General features: G+C 54.6%; 4 protein-coding genes across 4 annotated transcripts; 3 read left to right on the top strand and 1 right to left on the bottom strand.

The window, feature by feature from the left end:
* Positions 1-254: 254 nt before the first annotated feature.
* PG998_001190 (Vacuolar protein sorting-associated protein 18-like protein) lies at positions 255-3,212 on the top strand (the record flags this gene model as incomplete). Its single annotated transcript, XM_066868008.1, has 2 exons — positions 255-3,067; positions 3,128-3,212. The coding sequence occupies 2 exons, from the start codon at positions 255-257 to the stop codon at positions 3,210-3,212; spliced, it is 2,898 nt and encodes a 965-aa protein (XP_066736423.1).
* A 1,063-nt stretch (positions 3,213-4,275) lies between these two features.
* PG998_001189 (uncharacterized protein) lies at positions 4,276-5,366 on the top strand (the record flags this gene model as incomplete). The annotated part of the gene is made up of 2 exons (XM_066868007.1): positions 4,276-4,437; positions 4,500-5,366. The coding sequence occupies 2 exons, from the start codon at positions 4,276-4,278 to the stop codon at positions 5,364-5,366; spliced, it is 1,029 nt and encodes a 342-aa protein (XP_066736422.1).
* Positions 5,367-10,899: 5,533 nt separating this feature from the next.
* PG998_001188 (Pumilio domain-containing protein) lies at positions 10,900-14,457 on the top strand (the record flags this gene model as incomplete). The annotated part of the gene is made up of 1 exon (XM_066868006.1): positions 10,900-14,457. One exon carries the CDS (start codon positions 10,900-10,902, stop codon positions 14,455-14,457), a length of 3,558 nt encoding a protein of 1,185 aa, XP_066736421.1.
* A 1,679-nt stretch (positions 14,458-16,136) lies between these two features.
* PG998_001187 (uncharacterized protein) lies at positions 16,137-20,340 on the bottom strand (the record flags this gene model as incomplete). Its single annotated transcript, XM_066868005.1, has 10 exons — positions 16,137-16,376; positions 16,437-16,572; positions 16,650-16,853; positions 17,017-17,097; positions 17,156-17,413; positions 17,498-17,516; positions 17,579-17,648; positions 17,945-18,023; positions 18,286-20,009; positions 20,044-20,340. The coding sequence occupies 10 exons, from the start codon at positions 20,338-20,340 to the stop codon at positions 16,137-16,139; spliced, it is 3,108 nt and encodes a 1,035-aa protein (XP_066736420.1).
* Positions 20,341-20,694: the final 354 nt, after the last annotated feature.

Genomic DNA, 20,694 nt, shown 5'->3' with positions numbered 1-20,694 from the left:
ATAGCCTGCTAGAGCTTGCCCAACTGACCACGCACGTCACCCATCACCGTCACCGTCACCGACACTCTATAGCTCCGTCCCCCCGACATAGCAAGCTGCAAGGCTGCGGTTACCTCAAGTGATCCCGGAGCAACAACCTAGCAACCACGCGAAATCAATTCTCAATCCCCCCCCAGCACATTCATCGATTGCCCAGCAGTCCCGGCGCTGCTCCGGCTTACTTGCAGCTTGCAACATGAACAGGTGAAGCAGCAATGGCGCTGGACGGATCAAATGGCTTCGCTGCCCCCGACGGCGGCGGTATGCTGTCCGAGTTGGCCGACGATGGCGGTCTGCCCATCTTTGAGGTTGAGAGGGTGCAACTCCAATTCTCTATCGCTGCCGATTTCGTCGCTGCCCAGGTCGCCAACAACGTCCTGGTCCTAGCCCTGTCAAACGGCCGCATCCTGCGCATAGACCTTAACCGCCCCGAGGACATCGACGATATCGATCTGCCCAAGAAGCCCTCCGAGGTGGGCGTCATCCGCCGCATGTTTCTCGACCCGACCGCCTCGCATCTGCTCATTTGCACCTCTCTGGGCGATAACTATTACCTTCATTCGCAGTCGCGCCAGCCTAGGCCCCTAGGCAGGCTTCGCGGCGTTTCGATCGAGTCGATTGCCTGGAACCCCTCTCTGCCGACCGCCTCAACCCGCGAGATCCTTCTGGGGGCGTCGGACGGAAATGTATACGAGACTTTCATCGAGAGCACAAACGAGTTCTATCGCAAGGAAGAAAAATACCTCAAGGTTCTGCAGAAGTTGCCCGACGGTCCGGTCGCTGGCCTGTGGGTGGATAATCTGGGCGGCAAGTCTGACGTCAGGAGGGTCGTGATCAGTACGCAAACGCGCCTGTTTCATCTCGTCGGTAGGGTCGGCCGGGGCCATCATGAGGGCAGCGGCTCTATCTATACAAAGCTCTTCGACGCGGAGCAGCCCGTCGTCCACGAGCTGTCCCGGAGCCCAACTGCCGCTCCCTCTGCGCTGGCCGTGACGCCCGATTCGCCGGACCTCAAATCGTATGATGATGCAGCGCCAGATCGGGCCTACGCGTGGCTTTCGTCGCATGGCATCTACCATGGAAAGCTCTTGACTGTACCTACAGCCCCTGAACTAGGTAACAAGGTCCTTGCCGACTCGAAGCTACTGCCTAGATCCCAAATCGTCTCGTCGAAGAGGGCCTCGGCAGAGCATATCGAAGCAGCCATACTGACGCAGTGGCATATTGTCAGTCTGGTTGGTCGCCGCATAGTAGCAAACAACCGGCTGACAGGCTCTACGGTCTACGACCAAACTATTCTCGAACAAGGCCAGAAGGCCCTTGGTCTATATGTCGACCAGCAGAAGAACACATTCTGGCTTTTCACTGCGCAAGAGATATTTGAGGTCGTGGTTCGAGACGAGGCCAGGGACATTTGGCGGATTATGCTGGAGAGACAAAATTTCGACCTTGCCCTGCACCATGCTGGTACGTTAGCACAGAAAGATGCAGTGGCCACGGCCTCAGGCGACTATCTGGTCAGCAAAGGATTGTTCGTTGATGCAGCTGGCGTATACGGGAAGAGCAGCAAACCGTTCGAGGAGGTTGCTCTGATGTTCATCGACAACAACCAGAGCGACGCCCTCCGGAAGTACCTGGTTACCAAACTCAACACTTACAAGAAGCCGTCGATCATGCAGCGAATGATGGTTGCTACTTGGCTTGTCGAGATCTTCATGGCTAGGCTCAATACGCTTGAAGATAACATCAAGACAGAGGCTGAACTGGTTGAAAACCTTAACACCGATCAATCTCGCGAGCAGCTCAGGTCCGTCCGAGACGAGTTCCACGAGTTTGTGAGCAGACACAAGTCGGATCTGGATCGAAAGACCGTTTATGACATGATTAGCAGTCATGCCCGCGAGGAAGAGCTCCTTTTCTTCGCGAACGCGATTAACGACTATAACTACGTTTTGTCGTACTGGGTTCAGCGAGAGCGATGGAGCGAGGCCTTGGGTGTCCTTAAGAAGCAGACGGATCCAGAAGTCTTCTACAGATACAGCAGTGTCTTGATGGCCCACGTCGGTCACGAGCTGGTCGAAATCCTCATGAGACATCCCGATCTACAAACCCGGAAGATCATCCCGGCGCTCCTGGACTACAACCAGAATTTCTCGGGGCCGTTGGCAACTAACCAGGCTATCCGCTATCTACTCTACGTTATCAACCAACTCAACTCGACAGATGCCGCAGTCCACAACACCGTGGTCTCTATCTATGCCTCCCACCCGAGCAAGGACGAGTCGAAACTACTCGAATACCTTAAGGCACAAGGGGACGAGCCAGGGTTCGATCCAGACTTCGCCCTCCGTCTTTGCATCCAGCACAAGCGTACTTTGTCATGCGTTCATATTTATACCAACATGGGACAATATGTTCAAGCGGTTGATCTGGCACTGTCGCACGATGATATAGACAACGCATCCGACATTGCTGACCGTCCTATGTGGAATCCGGCATTACGCAAGAAGCTCTGGCTCGCGGTGGCTAAGAAGGTCATTTCGCAGTCCAGCGGCATGAAGCCGGCTATTGAGTTTCTCAAGCGCTGTGATCTGCTTAAGATCGAGGACCTAATCCCGTTCTTCCCGGACTTTGTCGTCATCGACGACTTCAAAGAAGAAATCTGCAATGCGCTTGAGGATTACAGCCGCAACATCGACGGACTAAAGAAGGAGATGGACGAGAGTTCACAGACGGCCGCAAATATCAAGGTTGACATCGCCGCACTTGACCACCGATATGCCATCGTTGAACCTGGAGAGAAGTGCTATGTTTGCAGCCTGCCGCTTCTGAGCCGACAGTTCTTCGTGTTCCCTTGCCAGCACGCCTTTCATTCGGACTGCCTGGGCAGGAGAGTACTGGAGCAGGCTGGCGTCGGTAAGAGCAAGCGTATCAGGGAGTGCCAGGTAAAGATCAGCAAGGGCCTTGTCAACGGTGCCGAAAAGGACGCGATGGTGGCAGAGCTGGACGCTTTGGTTGCGTCGGCCTGGTGAGTTATGGGCTGACCAAATGACGATGCATCTTGAGCGTATACTGACTATTGGCACAGCATTCTATGTAGCGAGTACGCCATCAAGCGAATTGACGAGCCCTTCGTTGGGCCCAACGACAACAAGAACGAGTGGGCATTGTAAGCTAGCAGAACAGGGAACAGCCGTCTTACTCATCTACCCACAACGAAAAGATCCTCCGGAGGAATTGTAACTAGCATACGGAATATTAGCACGCATACATACGCGGTGGGAGAGAAGTGGGAGAGAAATCTGGAGGCGCAGCTGCTCTCGTCTAGCTCGTGCGCAGCGGAACCCGGCAGGTTTGTAGGGTGAAAATAGATACCCATTCATAATTGTGGGCTTGTCCGCCGCAGACTCTCTAGACCCTCTAGACTCTAACTGGGCTCTGGCTGGGCTCTGGCTGGGCTCTCCAGTAGACTCTCCGCGACCCCTGCTCATTAGCGGAGGGGGGCTTGGGGGGGACTGACGTGAGACATCTCGAAATACAACGTGCCTGTCTGATGAACCTTGAAAATGACACGATGGCCGAAGGAGAAGAAGCAGCTCGAGTCCTAGATGGAGCCAAGACCGTGTCTTAGACCCGGCGCTCCCTTACAATTTCTCCTTCTATCTGGCCTCATTTTAATGGCTGAGCGGCGACATGGCTCCAAATTTCCTGTTTGGAATGGAACGAACGGCACCAGCGCTGGCGGCACGGACTATTGGCCGTCTCGGCTCGGCCGCGGCTGTTCAGCTGGCTGTGGTTCGCTCGCTGGTGCTTGGGGCCAGCTTGGGACAGGAATCTGAGCTTATCTTTGTCGAGATCGAATATTGATCTATTGTGTTGGCCAAGACAACCCTTTCTTCACTGCCCACTGTTAGGATTATGGAGCTGCGTGGCCATGCCACAGAGGATCCAACGATGGATATGTCACAAAATAGGAATGCTCGGGAGATGGAGATAGCACCCTGGGAGGAGCCCTTCTCCTTCCTCTCGCTCTCCTCTTTAATGAGTCTGTGTCTCCCATCCGCTGCTCGAGGTATGACCTACTAGATATCTCGTACGCTGTTGCTCAGCTTCGTCACAGATTCCCTTGCCCTCCTTGTTTCTTTTTCATTTTCCTTGGCCACACTCGCTCACTTGGAGGCGTCCACTTCTGCCTGCACTGTCCTTTAGCATACTGTTTTAAAATATATTCATACCATGTTCGGTAGTCATCCTCCGAAGTCCCCTCTGCTCCTCAGTCACAATGCCCAGGGCAGCCAGTCGCCGTGGGCATCCTTGTCTCTTACAAAACCTGCCGCGCTGAAAGCTATTTGTTTATTACTGGTGTTTTGGATAGTCGCTGGTCTATCACGTTCACACGTAAGGCCGCCTGCCTTTCCCTCATCACTGCGATTGCAGTCTAACACTCCATCCCGCTCCAGGTTTACGAGGCGTTTGACTATGAGGTGGTTCGGGCAGCGAACGAAACAACACATAATGTTACCTTGGTCGAGACCATATCGGAGGACGTCACGAGGAGGATTGAAGCAGAGGAGGCACTGGCAAAGGCGACAAGAAAGCATACAGACAGGGTCGCCATTATCGTCGAGAACCGGCCCCTACTGAACCTGATCCCGACGATGCTGCATTTCCACACAGTGCTAGGACCGGAATGGCCCATGATCTTTTATACGGTACCGAGCACGTCGGAGAAGTTTAACCAGTCGGCAGTTTTCTCCCGTGCCGTGGCCGAGGGGCACATCACCATCCGGCACCTGCCGCCCCAGTTCACCTTCGACACGCACCACTCGGTATCGCTCTTCCTGACGGAGCGGTGGCTCTGGGAGGACCTGGACCCCTACTCCAAGATACTCATGTTCCAGAGCGACAGCATCATCTGCAGCGCGTCGGACCGCAAGGTCGACGACTTCATCGAGTGGGACCTGGTGGGCGCGCCCATCGGCGAGCAGTGGGGCGCTGGCTACAACGGCGGGCTCTCGATCCGGAACCGGGCCATGATGCTGGACGTCCTGGACCGCTGGCGGTTCGAGGACGACATGGTCCCGCCCTACGAGGACCAGTGGTACTACAAGAAGCTGCTCGAGCTCCCGCCCCGCGAGGACGGCACGCCCTGGGCCCACATGCCCGGCGTCGAGACGGCCGTCCAATTCGCGGTCGAGACCATCTATCACGAACGGTCCCTCGGTTTCCATCAGCCCATGCGCTTCAACAAGGAGAAGAAGGAGGAGATTCTCCAGTGGTGCCCTGAGATCGGCATGATTACGGGCGCGGCGTTCTTTGCGGATTGAAGAAATGGGATGATGGGGTTGTATTATTATCAGTATTATTAGTAGATAGTTTCTTGTGTATTTAGCGTTTATTGGGAAGAAGAAGAAGAAGAAGAATTATAGAGAAAGAAATAAAAAGAACATCAACCACAATGAAAAAGAAAATTCATCCCTAGCGTCATCTCATATCATGTGAGACCCGGGATTCAAGTACCGTCTATCCGTATGCATGTTCGCCAGTCTACATGATGGTGAGGTATGTAGAGGCGGGTGCGTATCATTGTAACGGCTCGGGCAACTCTGAAGCCAAGCCGTCCAACAGTGGCGGTCGGAAATCTGACTCTGGAAGCGGGAAACACGTTGGGGGCATGTGCCTTCCCGGATGTTGTCGTCGCACATGGGGCTTTAACAGCAACGAATCAGTCACGGGGGTGGGTGGACGAACATGCGACGATTTAGGCACCTGGAGTGCGTCTTGGATTTGATGCGGCAATAAAACCATGTCCAGAAGTCTCATTATTTTCTTTTCATCTCTCGCCGAAGTCTGGACAAAAAGCATTTCGTCCCAACGCGGGCTGAAGTCGCGGTAGGTATACCTCGGCTCAGCCAAGTAGCCTGGCCCCCGGCAACTACATAGTGCCTATATTATTCTGACTATGCTCGGGTAACAATTTAGTCTTAGTATACACATATATGCTATAAATGTCGATTGTATATGTGCGCGGCCATCCTTGTGGGAATCAGATTAGAGAAGAAGAAAAAGGCGCGCCAGAGAGCAAGGATGAAGACGGCTCACGCAACGTGGAATGGATTGGAAGTGTCTCGGCCCCCCAGCAAGTGAGTGCGACATGAGGCACCCGAGACTTGGCACCATGGTAGCATTTGATGGCATTTACCGTGATGGTCAGAAGTATAGTGAGTGGTCCGTAGTGAAGAGGTCCGGCTCCGTAAGTTGATAGTCGTGGGTCAATGCACGTTGGTGATATGTAAGTGTGTAGATATATTTTTAGAATCCCGCAGCGCTGTAGGATCAGGTGGGTAATGGACATGCCATCGACCCTGGCCACGGACGGACGCTGTGCTTGGTTATCTGTCTTCTTGCGAGGAGAGGTGCGCTGTCGGGTTTAAGCCACGCTGGAGAGACATCCTTGCAGATCACTCTGGTCAGGTCGACTTTGAAACGAGCGGGCGACGGGTGAGGCTGTGTGTCTGACGAAGAGAAAAAGCAAGCGGCTGGAGTAGGAAAGGGAAAGGGGCAGCAGTGGCCCAGTAACAACTTCCTTCCCGTTATTACTCACTTACGAAAGAATACATCCCAGCGTGCAATGTCCACGGGAAAAGGCCAGGGGGTGCAGCCTGGCGGTTCGGGGACTCTATTAATGGGCCATGGCTGACCTTGGCTGACCTTGGCTGGAGAATCAATCATTCACGACTTAATATTGGGCGTATTGCGTCACCCACCACCACCACCTCGGCCCTGCGGTCCCTAGGGAAAGTTGAGACGACGTTTCAGATTTTAGTCTAAGCGCGCCCTGGTTCATAATTGGTCGGCGGCAAGCCGAGAACCCATCCTCGCATTAATCATACCTCGCATCTTATGGCGCCGACGGGACAGGGGGTCTAACCCCAACGAAGCTGGAAGCATCGCACCAACGGTATTCACCAGAGACCGGATCTGGTTGGCGAGCACAGAAGAACAGGAGCCGGCAGCAGCCGTAGTGATGCCCCTGCGTCATCTCCTACCTGACTCGTCATCTGGCGTTCTGGGGAGATCTCATGCTTCAACAGCACAGCACGTCCGGGTGTTGGCACCCTCGTCTTGGTCGTCGGGGATATTCTTTCCCTTGTGGGACGGGTTCGGACTCCCCTGATACACGTTTGTTGCGGGGATATCACCATGGATCGAGGATACGGATCATCTCCCAGGACTCCCAGAAGGATAGAGCAGAGCAGATATGCACAACCCCCTGGACCCTATGAGATTGGCTAGTCGATTTCGGCAGTCTTCGAGAAGAATAGTTTCCACTCCAACCCGCAGCTATTGCAAATCATCAAAAGGAGCTAAAACACCTTACGATAGGGAACACCGTTGCCCCTTCTACCCCTGAGCAGGTTTTCGCATATGTCACATTGCTTCAACAGACAGGCGGGTGCCGTGTCGTACATATATGAGATTTCGGGTCGGCGAACGGCCGCACACAAGTGGCCGCATCACAATCTCGTGGTGCAGCCGCTCCACGAACAGTCTCAACTCACCTCGTACGGAGACTTGGAGCAGCAACTATCGACCTTAGGCCGTTTTCTGTCAGGATCTTGAGTCAGGATAGAGGAGCCCAAGTTTTCCAGATCATGCAACCCGACACCTGCTACTGTACCTTCTTGTCTTCGGGGGGATGCGAGGGCTGCTTGGGGCAGTTGGGGTCCAACTCATGGGGGACATGTCTCACACATATGCAGTGATCCGTGACTGTAGATTACACATCCTGTCAGTTCTGTGGTCAACCACGGAATGCGACCCGAGATATGGAGAATCCTGGGCCGGGTCCGCCGGGCTCTTCTCGGGCGGCTTGTGCGTAAGGCAAGAAAGAGAAGGTGAAGATTGAATGGTGTCTGTAAACCTGGTTGTTTCCTTTTTGGATGCCGTCCCTTCAACATCGGCGCACGTGAGATGACTGTGACCTTGACCAAGATTCGTCACCCACCAACCAACTCTATTCGCCGCGGGGCGGGCTGGCATCTGAACAAGGCGCGGTCGGATTAGGTGGCGGAGATTCACATATTGTTGAACTACACACAATCTGCCGTAGGCATTCCCGGTCAACAAAGAGCCTTTTCCGTGACAGGCGAACCATCCGAGGGCCTAAAGCATCATTTCAGCCTCGAATCCTGTATCTAGCGAGCGTTGACAGTTGGGACCGAGACACTGATATCTGTCCCCCTTTGCCCAAACCTTAAGATAGGTTGAGGGCGACGAGCTGAACCGTCAAGCTTCGCGGGAACCTCACGGGTTGATGGCGAATAAACAAGGCATCGGGAGCAATGACCTCACGAGGTGGATTCCTACACCTGGGAAGCGGAGCATCGCGATGCTATAAATGAACATTGACACCGATGTCTCTCGTGCCAGATTCTGAACCATGTATAAGATATAAGAGCCAGGTACCTGCAGACTGTACCAAGACATGCCAGACATATGTATTCATCGCCAGGTGCATGTGCCATCCCATGTCGTGCCGTAGCTAAGACGAAGGTGCGCAGGTAGCGTGCAGGGCTTGCAACTGCCTAATCTAATGTAAGTTAACATGGCAGGCTTGCCCTGGACTCGTGCCTGTCTTGATGCTCTAGCTAAGGTTCAGTCACATTAAGTACGCCCATTCAATGCGCTGTTCCAGCCTGGCTGCACTACTAGCATACGGGAACCCCTATAGCGTAGGGCAACTCCGTGCCTGACCCCCCTCCCCTCCCCAAGCCTCGTCCTTCCATCGGGATGGAGGCAGACTGTCGTACAGTAAGAATAGTGCTGCATACCGCACCCCCGCTTCTCGCATCAGTATCTTGACCGCCAGGACGGAGAGGCAAGAAGACGAAGCAAAGCGTATAAGCGCAGTCGGATTGCATTGCAACGCGATGGACAACGGACATTGATAGCTCTATACATGCTAATGGCGAACCCCCTTAGAGTCGCGTTGCTTGATTCCGTGTGGTTTCATCCGTCATCCATGGCCGAATCTGGACCAGTCAAACGCCAATGCCCGTTACTTCTAACCCCCCAAACTGGGCTAATGGCTAACCTAGATGGCCACTGACTTACGCTGCCCCCACCCTAGCCTATTTTTTTTCTTCATCTTCCTCGCTGTTCCTTGCTCGCATCATGTTCTCAGGCCCCCTCTTCCTCGTACCTCGCAGTCACAGGTTGGACTGGGCAGGCCCCCGAATTTGATACAACGTGTATGCACTCCATTGCAGTTTTGCAACCGACCAACCAAAAAAAAAGAAGAAGAAAAAAGAATCTTAAGTCAAGCCAGAAAAGGTAGTGCTCGGAAGTAAAAGTAGCGCAGTACGTACACACATCCACCACCACTGGCAGCATAGGCAGGGTGATTGATTGATTTGTCGGGTCGTCCCAGCCCAGTCGGTCAAAGTCAAGGTCAGTCAAGTCAAGTCAAGTACTGATCGTCGCCGGCGGTGGTGCTGGTCTGTCTGTAAGCTGTCTGGCAACTGGTGCGTGATGTGGTGGATTTGGGTCATCTATCCACAACTTGACCTACCTCCTGGCACCTTACAGTACAGCACAGCACAGCACAGCAAGCCTAAACCAGCCATCTAATCAACCCTCTCTCTATTTTTCTCCCCTGCCTGCTCCTCGCCAGCCTTCTACTTGATTCCTGCTCGATTTCACCACTTCTCTACCCGAATCCCACAAAACACCACGACCCCCCCCTTTCCCCCTCCTCCCCCTGCCCTCTTCTTTAATCTCCTTCACCCCCCGGGCTCTATTCTTGTGCCTTCTGATACATACCTTTGGGGATTCCATCACACGAAACGACTGGAGATCAACTAATGTGGCCTGTATATTTGATCGATCGGTTCTTGGGTCTTTCTTAGCTCCGCCTAACACCTACCTGTCTGGACGACAACTACTTGCACTTTACTTCCATTCTTCTTTAAACTTTTACCATCCTTTTCTTCAGCTTCCATAGTTTTGTCTGCGTCCTGCTTGCTTGCACAGGTTCGGATCAGGCTTCGGGAGTTAAGTTGGGTTGAGTTTCAGAACGACTGTTGATCGAACCGAAATTTGGGGCTGAGCACTGGCGCCAGTGTCCTGCTTGGAGAAAAGCTCGACATCCCAATTGAAATCGTGAGAGGACGAGGAGAGACTAGAAGAGAGAGAAAAAAAGAAAAGAATACGCAGACAAAACAACAAGGCCGGAATTGACCCGAGCGAGAAATCGACTTCGACACTTCCACTCCACCAATTCGTCTGTTTCGACCATTTCTGTCCTCACCGCATCACGACTGCCCAATCTCTGGCATCGACGCTCCTTGCATCATTCGACGACCGGTACCTCGATTTTTATCGCCCCCCACCGGCTACTACCTCATTTTTCGAAGAGAGCATCGCCCACACGGCCACGCTCGATCAGTTGACCTCTAGAAAGTGTCCTGATCAGTGTCAGTTGTAATAAAACCCAGATCAGAACCATCGGATTCTGGGATTTGCTACCTTCGACATCTTCATTCCTTTGGACCTATCTTGCCCCCTAACAAACCACGGGTGACGACATAATAAGCGTCGCGCCTCGAGTCGCACCAATCGCCGTCGACACATCCAGACGTACCAATTCGGCGTCCTTTCCAAGATATACCAGACTTCCGTCGTCGTCAGCCAGTTTGACAATTGACTTAGTTCGTCGATACGACCTTCTCTTCGACCCAGACTGTCACCATAGTACGACGCTGGGTTAATATTCAACCAATACTGCCCATACACAGAGCAGCCAGCCTATACCGGGCCGCTTTTACCTGTAACGAAGGGTCGGATGAATAATCGATAATGTCAAGTGCTAGATCTGAACATATGACTCTTGGCTTTCCACCTTTAACCGCCACCAGCCAAGGCCGTTCGACATCTCCTACGACCACCAACACATCTTCACACTCTCCCATTGACACCACCCCAGCTGTCCGATCTCCTTTCGGCATGTCTGGATCTCTGAACCCCTCCAGCAAAATGGCAGGCACCACGCGATCGGGGGCAGGTTCCCCACTTCACGACCAGTCAGGTTCTGGCTCCTCCAGGCTGTACTCCAAGAGAGCACGAGAGATCCAGGCGCAGGAGGGCATGCCTCTCAACCCCTGGGGTGGTCCTCCCACCAGCGGCAACTCGACCCCCCTCCGTGAAAACATCCCCGAGTCGCCCACCGACGGCTTTCCCGATTTTGCTCAGCTACCTACCCCAGATAGTTTGCCGTCAACCGGGAGACGGGCTCGTGCTGGCACTGTGCCTTCGCGATTCCCTGGTGCACCTATTGGCAACGGCCTGCTGAGCATCCCCAGCCTGAACTCGCAGTCTACGCGCCCAACGCCTTCCCAAAGCCCCTTCAACAAGACACCCTCGCCTGGCTTGGCAGAGCCTCCAACCGCTGATCCCTCCCGATCCTCAAATCTTCTGTCGAGGCTGCGCGCTGGCTCCATGCCCCAGCGCAGCCCGTACGCACCGGCCCTGCCTGGCACCAGTTCCCCCTTCGGACCTTCGATATTCAGCAGTTGGAACCCTACGGGCCGTGAGCGAGGCAGCACCCTAGCCAGTATCGCGAGTGTACCCTCCAACGGCCCGAGCTCTCCAGCGCAGTCGGCGTTCTCGAAGGAGGGGCCCGGTGACAATGACGTTCATATGAGAACCCTCGATTACCTAGGTCTCGCAGAGACGCCTCAACCAGCCCGGGCTCAGCTAGCTACTCCCTCCTACCTTCCCGGTCTCGCAGATTTCACCAAGCAGGCCAACCGATTCCGTTCTTATTCGGTCAACAACAAGGACAAGTACGCAGACGAAGAAGATGATGACTATGATGACGCGATTGGTGCCGAAAGTCAATATGCTGCTCTGCTCCAGGACCAGCTTGCTGCCACGAATGCTGCCATCCACAGTCACAATCTCGCTGTCCAGGGGCTGCAGGCATTTGCCAGACAGACCATCACCCGTCCGCGAGCGCGCACCGCTGGCGTCTTGGATTTGACGGGTGCTGGTTCAAGAGGGGCCATGCGTAACTTCTTGCCGACACCTTCGCGGCTCGACAATTCCATGAGTTCGGCGGAGATCAGACTGCCCGACGAGAAGGAGTTCGATGACCTCCCGCAATCCATTGCCGCTATGAACCTGGGGAGATCGAACAGTCGCAACAATGGCCTCTTGACAGCCGAAGAAGCTGGCCTCGAGGGCCCCACGAGTGCTTTGTGGCTGGGCAGCATCCCTACCTCGACGACCACGTCAACTTTGACCGAGATGTTCAAGCAATACGGCCCTATCCTGTCAGCTCGAGTCTTGACGCATAAGAATTGCGGCTTCGTAAACTTTGAGCGTGTCGACAGTGCAATGAACGCGAAAGCGAGCATGAATGGCAAGGAGATCTTCCCTGGCGCTGGTCCTATCCGTATCAACTTCGCCAAGCCACCCTCGGCTTCCAACACTCCTGGTCATGATGGAGTCTTCCCATCGCCGAGCCCAGATCCGTTCGCTACTGGTCACGAGGCAGGCGCCCCAGGTGCAACAACCGCCTCTGCCGATGGTGCTGCGACGACTACCCCGGCCAACACGACGCCTACGATTCCGCCGCTGCATGAGATGACTGGTGACATCCTTCAGATTGTCAAGTCTTTCGGAGCCACGGAGGAGGATACCTTCCGAATCTCCCATAGCCTGAACTCTGCCATTCAGTTCACCAATTTCGTAGATGAGATACCCCCGGTCCGAGAGCCCACTCACACTCGAGTTCATGATGCCCCGAAGCTCCGAGACATCCGCAAGCGTATCGACAATCAAAGTCTCTCGCAACAAGAGATCGAGACAATCGCCCTTGACATGCTGCCCGAGATTGCTGAGCTTGCTTCAGACTATCTTGGCAACACGGTGGTTCAGAAGCTATTCGAGCACTGCTCGGACGAGGTTCGGGACTCGATGCTGGCCGAGATTGCCCCTCACACGGCAGAAATCGGCGTGCACAAGAACGGTACTTGGGCCGCGCAGAAGATCATCGATGTTTGTAAGACACCTCACCAGATGAAGTTGATTGTCGAAAACACCCGCGCATACACAATCCCGTTGTTCTTGGATCAGTATGGCAACTACGTCTTGCAAGGGTGCCTCAAATTCGGCACGCCATTCAATGACTTCATCTTCGAGACGATGCTTAGCAGAATGTGGGAAGTTGCTCAAGGCCGATACGGTGCTCGTGCCATGCGAGCCTGCCTCGAGAGCCACCACGCCAGCAAAGACCAGCAGCGGATGTTGGCGGCTGCTATCGCACTGCACAGTGTTCAGCTGGCCACTAATGCCAACGGAGCTCTGCTTCTCACTTGGTTCCTCGATACCTGCACCTTCCCCCAGCGACGCAGTGTTCTTGCGCCACAGCTTGTTCCATATCTGATCCACCTGTGCACGCACAAGGTTGCGTACCTCACGGTGCTGAAGGTCATCAACCAGAAGGCCGAGCCTGATGCCCGTGACACCATCTTGAACGCTCTGTTCTTCACCCCTAAGGATCACGTTCTTGAGGCTATCCTGAGTGACCACGCCTGTGGCGCGACTCTGATCTTCAAGGTCTTGACCACCCCCTTCTTCGATGAAAGCATCAGAAGCCAGGTTGTGGAGAACGTGAAGAATGTCCTGGTGCGTATCAAGGCCCAGCCCAACCAGGGCTACAAGCGCCTGATGGACGAGGTTGGCTTGTCTACGCGCAACGGCGGTGGCAGCTCTTCTCGGGACCACTCTGCGAACAATGCCCCGAACGAGCGCCAGCGGCCTGCGTCGCGACAGGCTCAGGCCCAAGCCCAGGCCCAAGCAGCAGCCCACGCTCAGGCCAATGCTGCCGCTGCACAACAGAATGCTCAATACGGTAGCCAGTATCTCAATCCCTTGAACCCTGCAAGCGCTGCTGGCAACTACGACATGGGCTTCGCTGTCCCTAGGAGCGAAAGTGTCGAGCCGGCCATGCCTCCATTCCCGCCATATGGGCAACAAGGTCCCATGTTTAACGCCAACAACCCGTCGATGGTACCCAACCTGCAGCAGCTGCAGTACCAGCAGAATATGCTCCAGCGTGGCGCACCGCCCATGAACAACTTTTTCCCTCCCGGAATGCAGGCTGGCTTCGGGGGGTACAACGCTCCCGGCCCTGCGGTCGATCAATATCGCAACCAGCCAATGCCCAATGGGAGCCCGATCCAGCCACCTGGCGCCCCGGCTGGGTTTGCACCCCCTGGGTTTAACGTGCCCATGGGCGGCATGGGAGGATACGGCTACGGCGGCATGCCTTACATGCAACAAGAGCAGCCAGTTAATACTAGACGTGGACGCGTAGGTCAGCCCCGTGCGCGCAGATCCCCGCAGCCCTGAGGCCAGGATGCTGACGCCACTTTGCAGCGATGAGTCCATCCTGCAACTGATTTCTTGAGTACCCATGAGGTGATATGATTCACTTGACGTCTACGGGGATACGGCGTTGGTGTGGCATGATTGATCGGTTCACGGACCAGGGTTTGATGCATAGTTACGATTCTTCTATCACGCTGTGGCGGGCAGGCGACCACCTAGGCACGGGTTTTCTTGGTGTTCATTTTCTTCTGGATTCTTGTAGCCTTTCCTGCGACTGGTACTTCGTGTTGCTTTTCTAGAGCGTGGGCCTCACCGAGGGGTTCAAGTCATGACATTTTCCACGTTCTCGTATCTAGACTTCTTCCCCCAAATTCTCGGTCACTCGCTCGAGAGTCTCTTCTGAATTTGGGGACCAGGAAGAGCCCCAAAATGGAGCTAGCAGAGAGAAAGGCTGTTTCAGTTAGAGGGATGAAGAAGCAAACCAAAAAAAAAGATGGCAGATTATGAGAAGACAGACGAGGCAATGGATCGCTGCTACTGCTGTCCGCAAAGCAGGGATGGATGGGATGGGACCTGAACAAACCAGGTCTTTTTGGGAAGTTAGGGAGGATTCCCGAACACACCTCTTAAAACAGTAGTAGTTGTATGTGTATGGTTAGAACGCAAGTGAAATAGGGAGAATCAATTTTTATGACCAGAAAGGAACCCATACCATTACGAGTGTATTTGGACTTTGCAAGGGTTTCAGAATATGCTGTTTATTCTCGCTTCGTATCTACTCAGTTATGACATATTGCCTGTCACCTGCGACGCTTTCCCTTTCCTGTTCACTCGGGAGAATATCGCTGATGATGATGACCATGTTTTGTCCACCCCTCTGTTTCCTCCGGTCATTTGTAGCCTGAGCCCACCATGAACAAATGAAACACCAGTACTAAAGGAGTACCCCTTTCCTGTCCATTGCTCATGTACGCCATCCACACAAATGTGATATGCAAGTAGGGAGGTGGGCAGTCAGTTGCTCGCAAAGGGTTGCGAGATGAACGAGTATGGACGGCCGAGGCGACAACAGTCTACGAAAGACGAAGAGAGACATAACTTGGCGCATTCGAGTATGCACCCTTTTCTCTCCGTTCCTCTCCCTCGCGTGCGCGCTCTTCCTCTTTCATCCGGCTTCGACACACGAGCATCGTGAAGCATGTCTCCCTCGCGCTCTTCCTATCCGGCTCCTTCGGGGAGATGCTGATGATGACGGTTGACGGGGAACATGCCATATGGCGAAAGAAAAGAAGCATCTCCCTAAAGGGCCACAAGCTCAAGAGGCCCAAGAGGGTGTGCGTGTGTGAGAGAGAGAACGAGCCACGTCTAGGCAATAAGGGGGAATGGGTGAGAGAAAACAAGTCGAGTCGATTCCGTTTTCGTGCATCTGCTCTCCCTATGTGCGTGCGCCGGACCTTTTTCGCGGCCAATATAATACAATCAAAGAGTACTGCGTAAGCAAGCAGCTCGGTTGCCATCCTCTTCTATGGATGGCGTTTCGTTCAGATCCGTTCAATCCTTTGAGACCTGTCGACTCGAGAACGACGGATACCTTGTCCTCACCAGAAAGCCCGACCGCTTTCGCTGATGAACGCTATTATACACTTCTTCGTGTCCTTAGGGAAAAGTAGGAATTATGAGTGACCACGACTAGGCTGAACCTAGTCCAATTGCATCGAGTCGTCCTTGCCATTGCTGGCATTTTGGGGCATTTTCGGCTCCGAGCCGGCATCGCCAACTCGAGACAAGTCAAGGGTCTTGGCGATGTTTCTCTTCAAGGCCTCGACCTGGGCGAGCATGACTTTGAGTGCTTTGACGTCCGCACTGTTCAGGTTGGCATCGGCTATGCGCGTCGCATCGCCTTGGGCCATCAACGCCACGACATCCGGGCTAGCTTCGCTCTGCGAGGGTTTGGTGTTAAGATAGATGGAATGCCAATAAGGGTACCTAAGTTTACTTACAACCATGGCTTGGACGAGCTGCCCGATGCCGTCATTGCCCTGAGCCAGCTGCGATAGGTTGAGGGGCGGCCTGCTGCTCCTCCACACTGGGCAGATGGGCAGCAGTGGCCTGTGTCGTAGTCTTAGCACCACGGCTCTGGGAGCGCTTTTTACGGACACTGTGGCATTGTTAGCTTACATCGACGACACACAGACAGGTAGGGGTTTTCTTACGACGAGATGAAGTCCAGTTTGATGCCCTTCTCAGACAATCGATAGACCCGGCCATAATCATGACGGCTCTTGAAACCGTCCTCCGACTCGTCGTCGTCGTCCTCTTCAATCTCGATGAACCCGTTATTGGTCATGCCACGGGTGTAGGCCTGCTCGATGATCGGTGCCGACTTCACTTTACGGTATCGATGTGCAGGTGCCAGGCTGGCGAGAGGAGGTCTATCAGCATGACAGGGGCACTGCCACGTTCGAACCACCGGAGGTATCGTCATTGGGGGGATCCAGACACTCGAGATGGAAATGAAGCCCACAGTTGGGGGCGGAACATGGGATAATGGCTCTGTTGTCAGAGCTGCCCTTGAGGCACTGGTGGCATAAAACAGCCTTGCCCTCGGCATCTCGGACTTTGTAAAAGTCAAAGGGCTCATCGTAGCCTTTCTTGTTCACCCTGTGGAAGGTAAGTCAGCAAGCAAGAAACAGCGAACAACAGGCGACTGGATGCATACTTGACAGGTTTACCGGCCGGAAGCTCCTCGTATTCGCCGTCTGGTCCCGTTCTGACGTTCTCGAAGTAATCCCGGATATCCTGCGGCAAGCCGAAGGCCCGCGAGTTTGTTTTGTCGAGGTTGTCCAAGAGCGAGCCGAAGGTGCCTCGGTGTCCCGTGAACTGGGATGGGAAGTATATGTGTTGACACTCATGGCAGTAGAAGTCCTCTATAGTGGGAATGTCATCTTCGTGCAGAGGAGGGTCGACACAAAGGGGACTGTTGTGCATTGTGTCAGTTCAGGTTCTCGTAGAAATGTTGCAGGCAAGGATGCAGGGCCATCAACACGGCACGGTTACTCACTGGAAAGAATAGTTGCAGCCTATTGTAGAGTTAGCACCAGCAGTCTGCATAGGGGGCGGGACGGAGAGGAGTTTCACATACCGTCGCAACAGATGACCTCTCCATTGCCGCCACAGGTATAGCACGTATCGTCGTTGCTCGAAGTACGATCCTGTGAAGGTGAGAAAACTGGTCAGCATGGGCTTGGTTGACATGGGGATGGCTCAGACTTCGGCAAAAGCGGGTGGGCACCGCCGGGCTCCTTCGCCACCGTGCGCCTCTGCGCCTGGACACGTAGCACACCACACAGGGCGAAAACCCCGACCGTCCCATCCAAGCCGAAACAGCCAGTTTCATCGCCAACGTGTCGTGTGCCATCGTCAGAGGCCTCGGGGAAATGGCTCGGCGTCCAAAAACCAACAACACACTGTCGCTGGCAAAAAGGGGGCGGGTTTCCAAAATCCTTACCTTGTCGTTGAATGAAGAGCCACTATTCACAGGAGCTTCTCTAGGCACGCCTGCTGCAGTTCCCCTACGCTTCATCGGCCTGGGCAACACATTGGTTAGCAAATACGATTGGAAACCATTGTAGAAGTCATGGAAGCTGTGCGCATCTCCCAGCAAATGGTGGGTTGGGCCGTGGTTCGGGCCAAGCGCGTGGTGCCACGATGCCACTTTGTAACGACAGGGTGGTCCGACAACAACAAAGAAGTCGGCCCTGGCATTCTGGCACAGCTCCTGCCCCCATCTCTGCCACCAAACAAGCAGCCGCCCGTGTGGCGCAGAGGTTAGAAATAGGAAATACTTACGATGTCTTGACTCGCAAACCCGTCTTCTGCTTCTTGTTTGACCGCAGGTTGTTGGATGGGGTCGCAGCCCGAGAGCCCCTGGTGGACAGGGCGTCCATCTCGGGCGCGATCGGTGAGCTTTCTGCATCGTCGTTGTTGCGCTTTGATGCTCTCGTGGCTCTCAGGTTCAGGTTGACTGCCGGCGTCCTGAGAGCGCGAGGCTGTTCTGCTGAAGCCTGCGCCAGCGCGTCCCCGGCTGCCAGGTCTTCATCCAGGGGCTTCCTCGTGAAGCTTGGGAAGGAAGACTCCTCGGTAAGCTCACGAGTGTCGGCCTTGGCCTCGTGCTTGCGCAGAGTAAGCTGGTCCTGAATGCTGACTTCGCCGTACTTGCTGGGGAATTTAAGCGGCGTGGTTGCACGATGACTTCGTTGGCGAGACGTGCCGTTGGTGACGACAGCAGCAGCGGCCATGTCCGGGTCGTGTGGGTGGAAAGATTGAGTTGATGTGTTCCGAGAGCCATCAGGTTTGGACGCCTTTTTAGACGTGGGTTTCGACTTCTCGTCGCTGATTGGCTGATCCAGGTCTCCCGGTTTTGGCGCATGATTTGGCTCGGCAGTACTTGGCCGCGAAATCTCATCTTCCAGCCTCTTCTGGAACTCCTCGTAATCCTCCGGCTCGTCGTCGGGCACTTCTGACAAAGACGAGTCGCTGCTGACAGAGCTGGACCGATGCTGTTTTTTGCCCTTGGACGGTGAATGTTTTGACGAGGCGTGCTTTGTTGGCGATGGCTTTTGGATTGTGGTGATTCCATTCACTCGTCCAGGAGCCCCGTTCACAGCGCTAGCGCCATTCAGATTCAGCTTGCTGACGGGTTTGCTGCTGCTGTCGCTTCGGCCGCGACTGCCTCTGCCCCTGCCACTGCCACTGCCACTGCCACTGCCACTACTGCTGCTGCGGACCCTGCCGGTCGCCGAGGTCTCATCTAGTTCCAGCTTGGCCTTCTTATTGATGTGGCCATCAATGTCCTGGCTCGTTTGCTTGACCGGTGTGAAGTCCATAATAAGAAGGTCGTGGTAAGGCGCCGCCTTGGGCTTGTTAGGAGTACTGCGCACGTCGGGCGGGATGAAGTAATTACGGGCCTCGTTGTCGTGCTTACCACGCGCTTTGCTGTCACGCACGAGTTTGTTGAACTCCTTGATGGTGTCAATGTCGGCCCTTTGGTGGAAGATGTCCTCAATCATGTGAACAAAGGAGGGCTCTTTGTCCCCCAACTCATCGTAGAGAGTGCGTAGTGCCCACGCGGTTGGGTAGCGATAGTGCTTGAGTGCTTCATCCACTGCGGCCTCGACTACCTTGTCGGCAAATGCCTTGTCGGTAGGTTGGCGACCCAGAAGTGCAGGCGGTGGTTGAAACACAACCTGAGGCGTGGGGGAACGCTCGTCGGTATCCGGGTGCACAGCTGGGGGAGGGCTGACGGCACGTGCAGAACTTTTCCTGCCAGGCCTGGAGTGGCGTTTGGTGGATTTTTTGTTCTGGTGCGATTGCATGGAAGAACGTCGGGCGCGAGACGTGTTGGGACGATAATCGCCATCATCAGAATCATCCAAGCCAGTAGCTGGGAAGATTGGCTGGGTGGGCGATGAGCGCGCAGGCTCCAACGAGTCCAGCACCATTTCCATGTCAGGTGCCGTCACATCAGCTGAGGGTTGCGGTGTTGCGCTGCTTTCTTCCACGGGCGAAACTGCCTTGGTTGATTTTTTTCAGTACGATCCTCCTCACTGTTGATGGCGCGGGCGTTCCTTCAGCCGACGCAGAAGGTTTCTTCAGCATGGCGGCCTTGGGGAGAGTGCCTAAGGGAGCCATGCCTTCGAGAACGCCGCCTCGAATCAGCCCTTGTTGCGCGAATGAAGGTTTTTGTTCCACAGGAGGTTCCAACCAGGAGCGCATAAAACTTCTCTGCCCCTCGGTCGACACGCCCTTGTTGTTGCCTGCAGGAGAGGTCGAGAGGTGGAGAGGGCTCGAAAATCGCGATGATGTGCGAGCACTGGGCTTGGTGGTGGATGTGGTGGGTGCCATTGTCCGTTCAGGAGCGCAGCCGCTCTGCGCCCCTATTGCTAATGCCCCAGGCCAGAAGCTCGCGGCGAACGGCTACTCTCGAACAATCAGCGGCTGCAGGCACAATCAGTACGCGTTCTTTGCACAATCAGCTAGGGTTACTTACAATGCACCGGTTTCGATGCGTCGGTCGGGTTCAAAAGGGGACGCGTGTTTGATTGAATCGGCGACGCGATTGTTCGTGGTGGTGGAATTGGGGGGGGGATGGGGGAAAAGAAGGAGAATGCTCTCTTGCTCTCTTCCAAAAAATGCTCCGAAGCCCCCGGCAAAGGCCAGGGCGCGCTCCCGCGGTGGCCACCACGACAGGACCCCCTT

The sequence above is a fragment of the Apiospora kogelbergensis genome (genome assembly GCF_038363985.1).
Source record: "Apiospora kogelbergensis strain CBS 113332 chromosome Unknown utg000001l_segment0_segment0, whole genome shotgun sequence".
Classification (NCBI taxonomy): domain Eukaryota; kingdom Fungi; phylum Ascomycota; class Sordariomycetes; order Amphisphaeriales; family Apiosporaceae; genus Apiospora; species Apiospora kogelbergensis.
The sequence above is the reverse complement of the archived record's forward strand: the minus strand, read 5'-3'. Positions and strand labels throughout refer to the sequence as shown.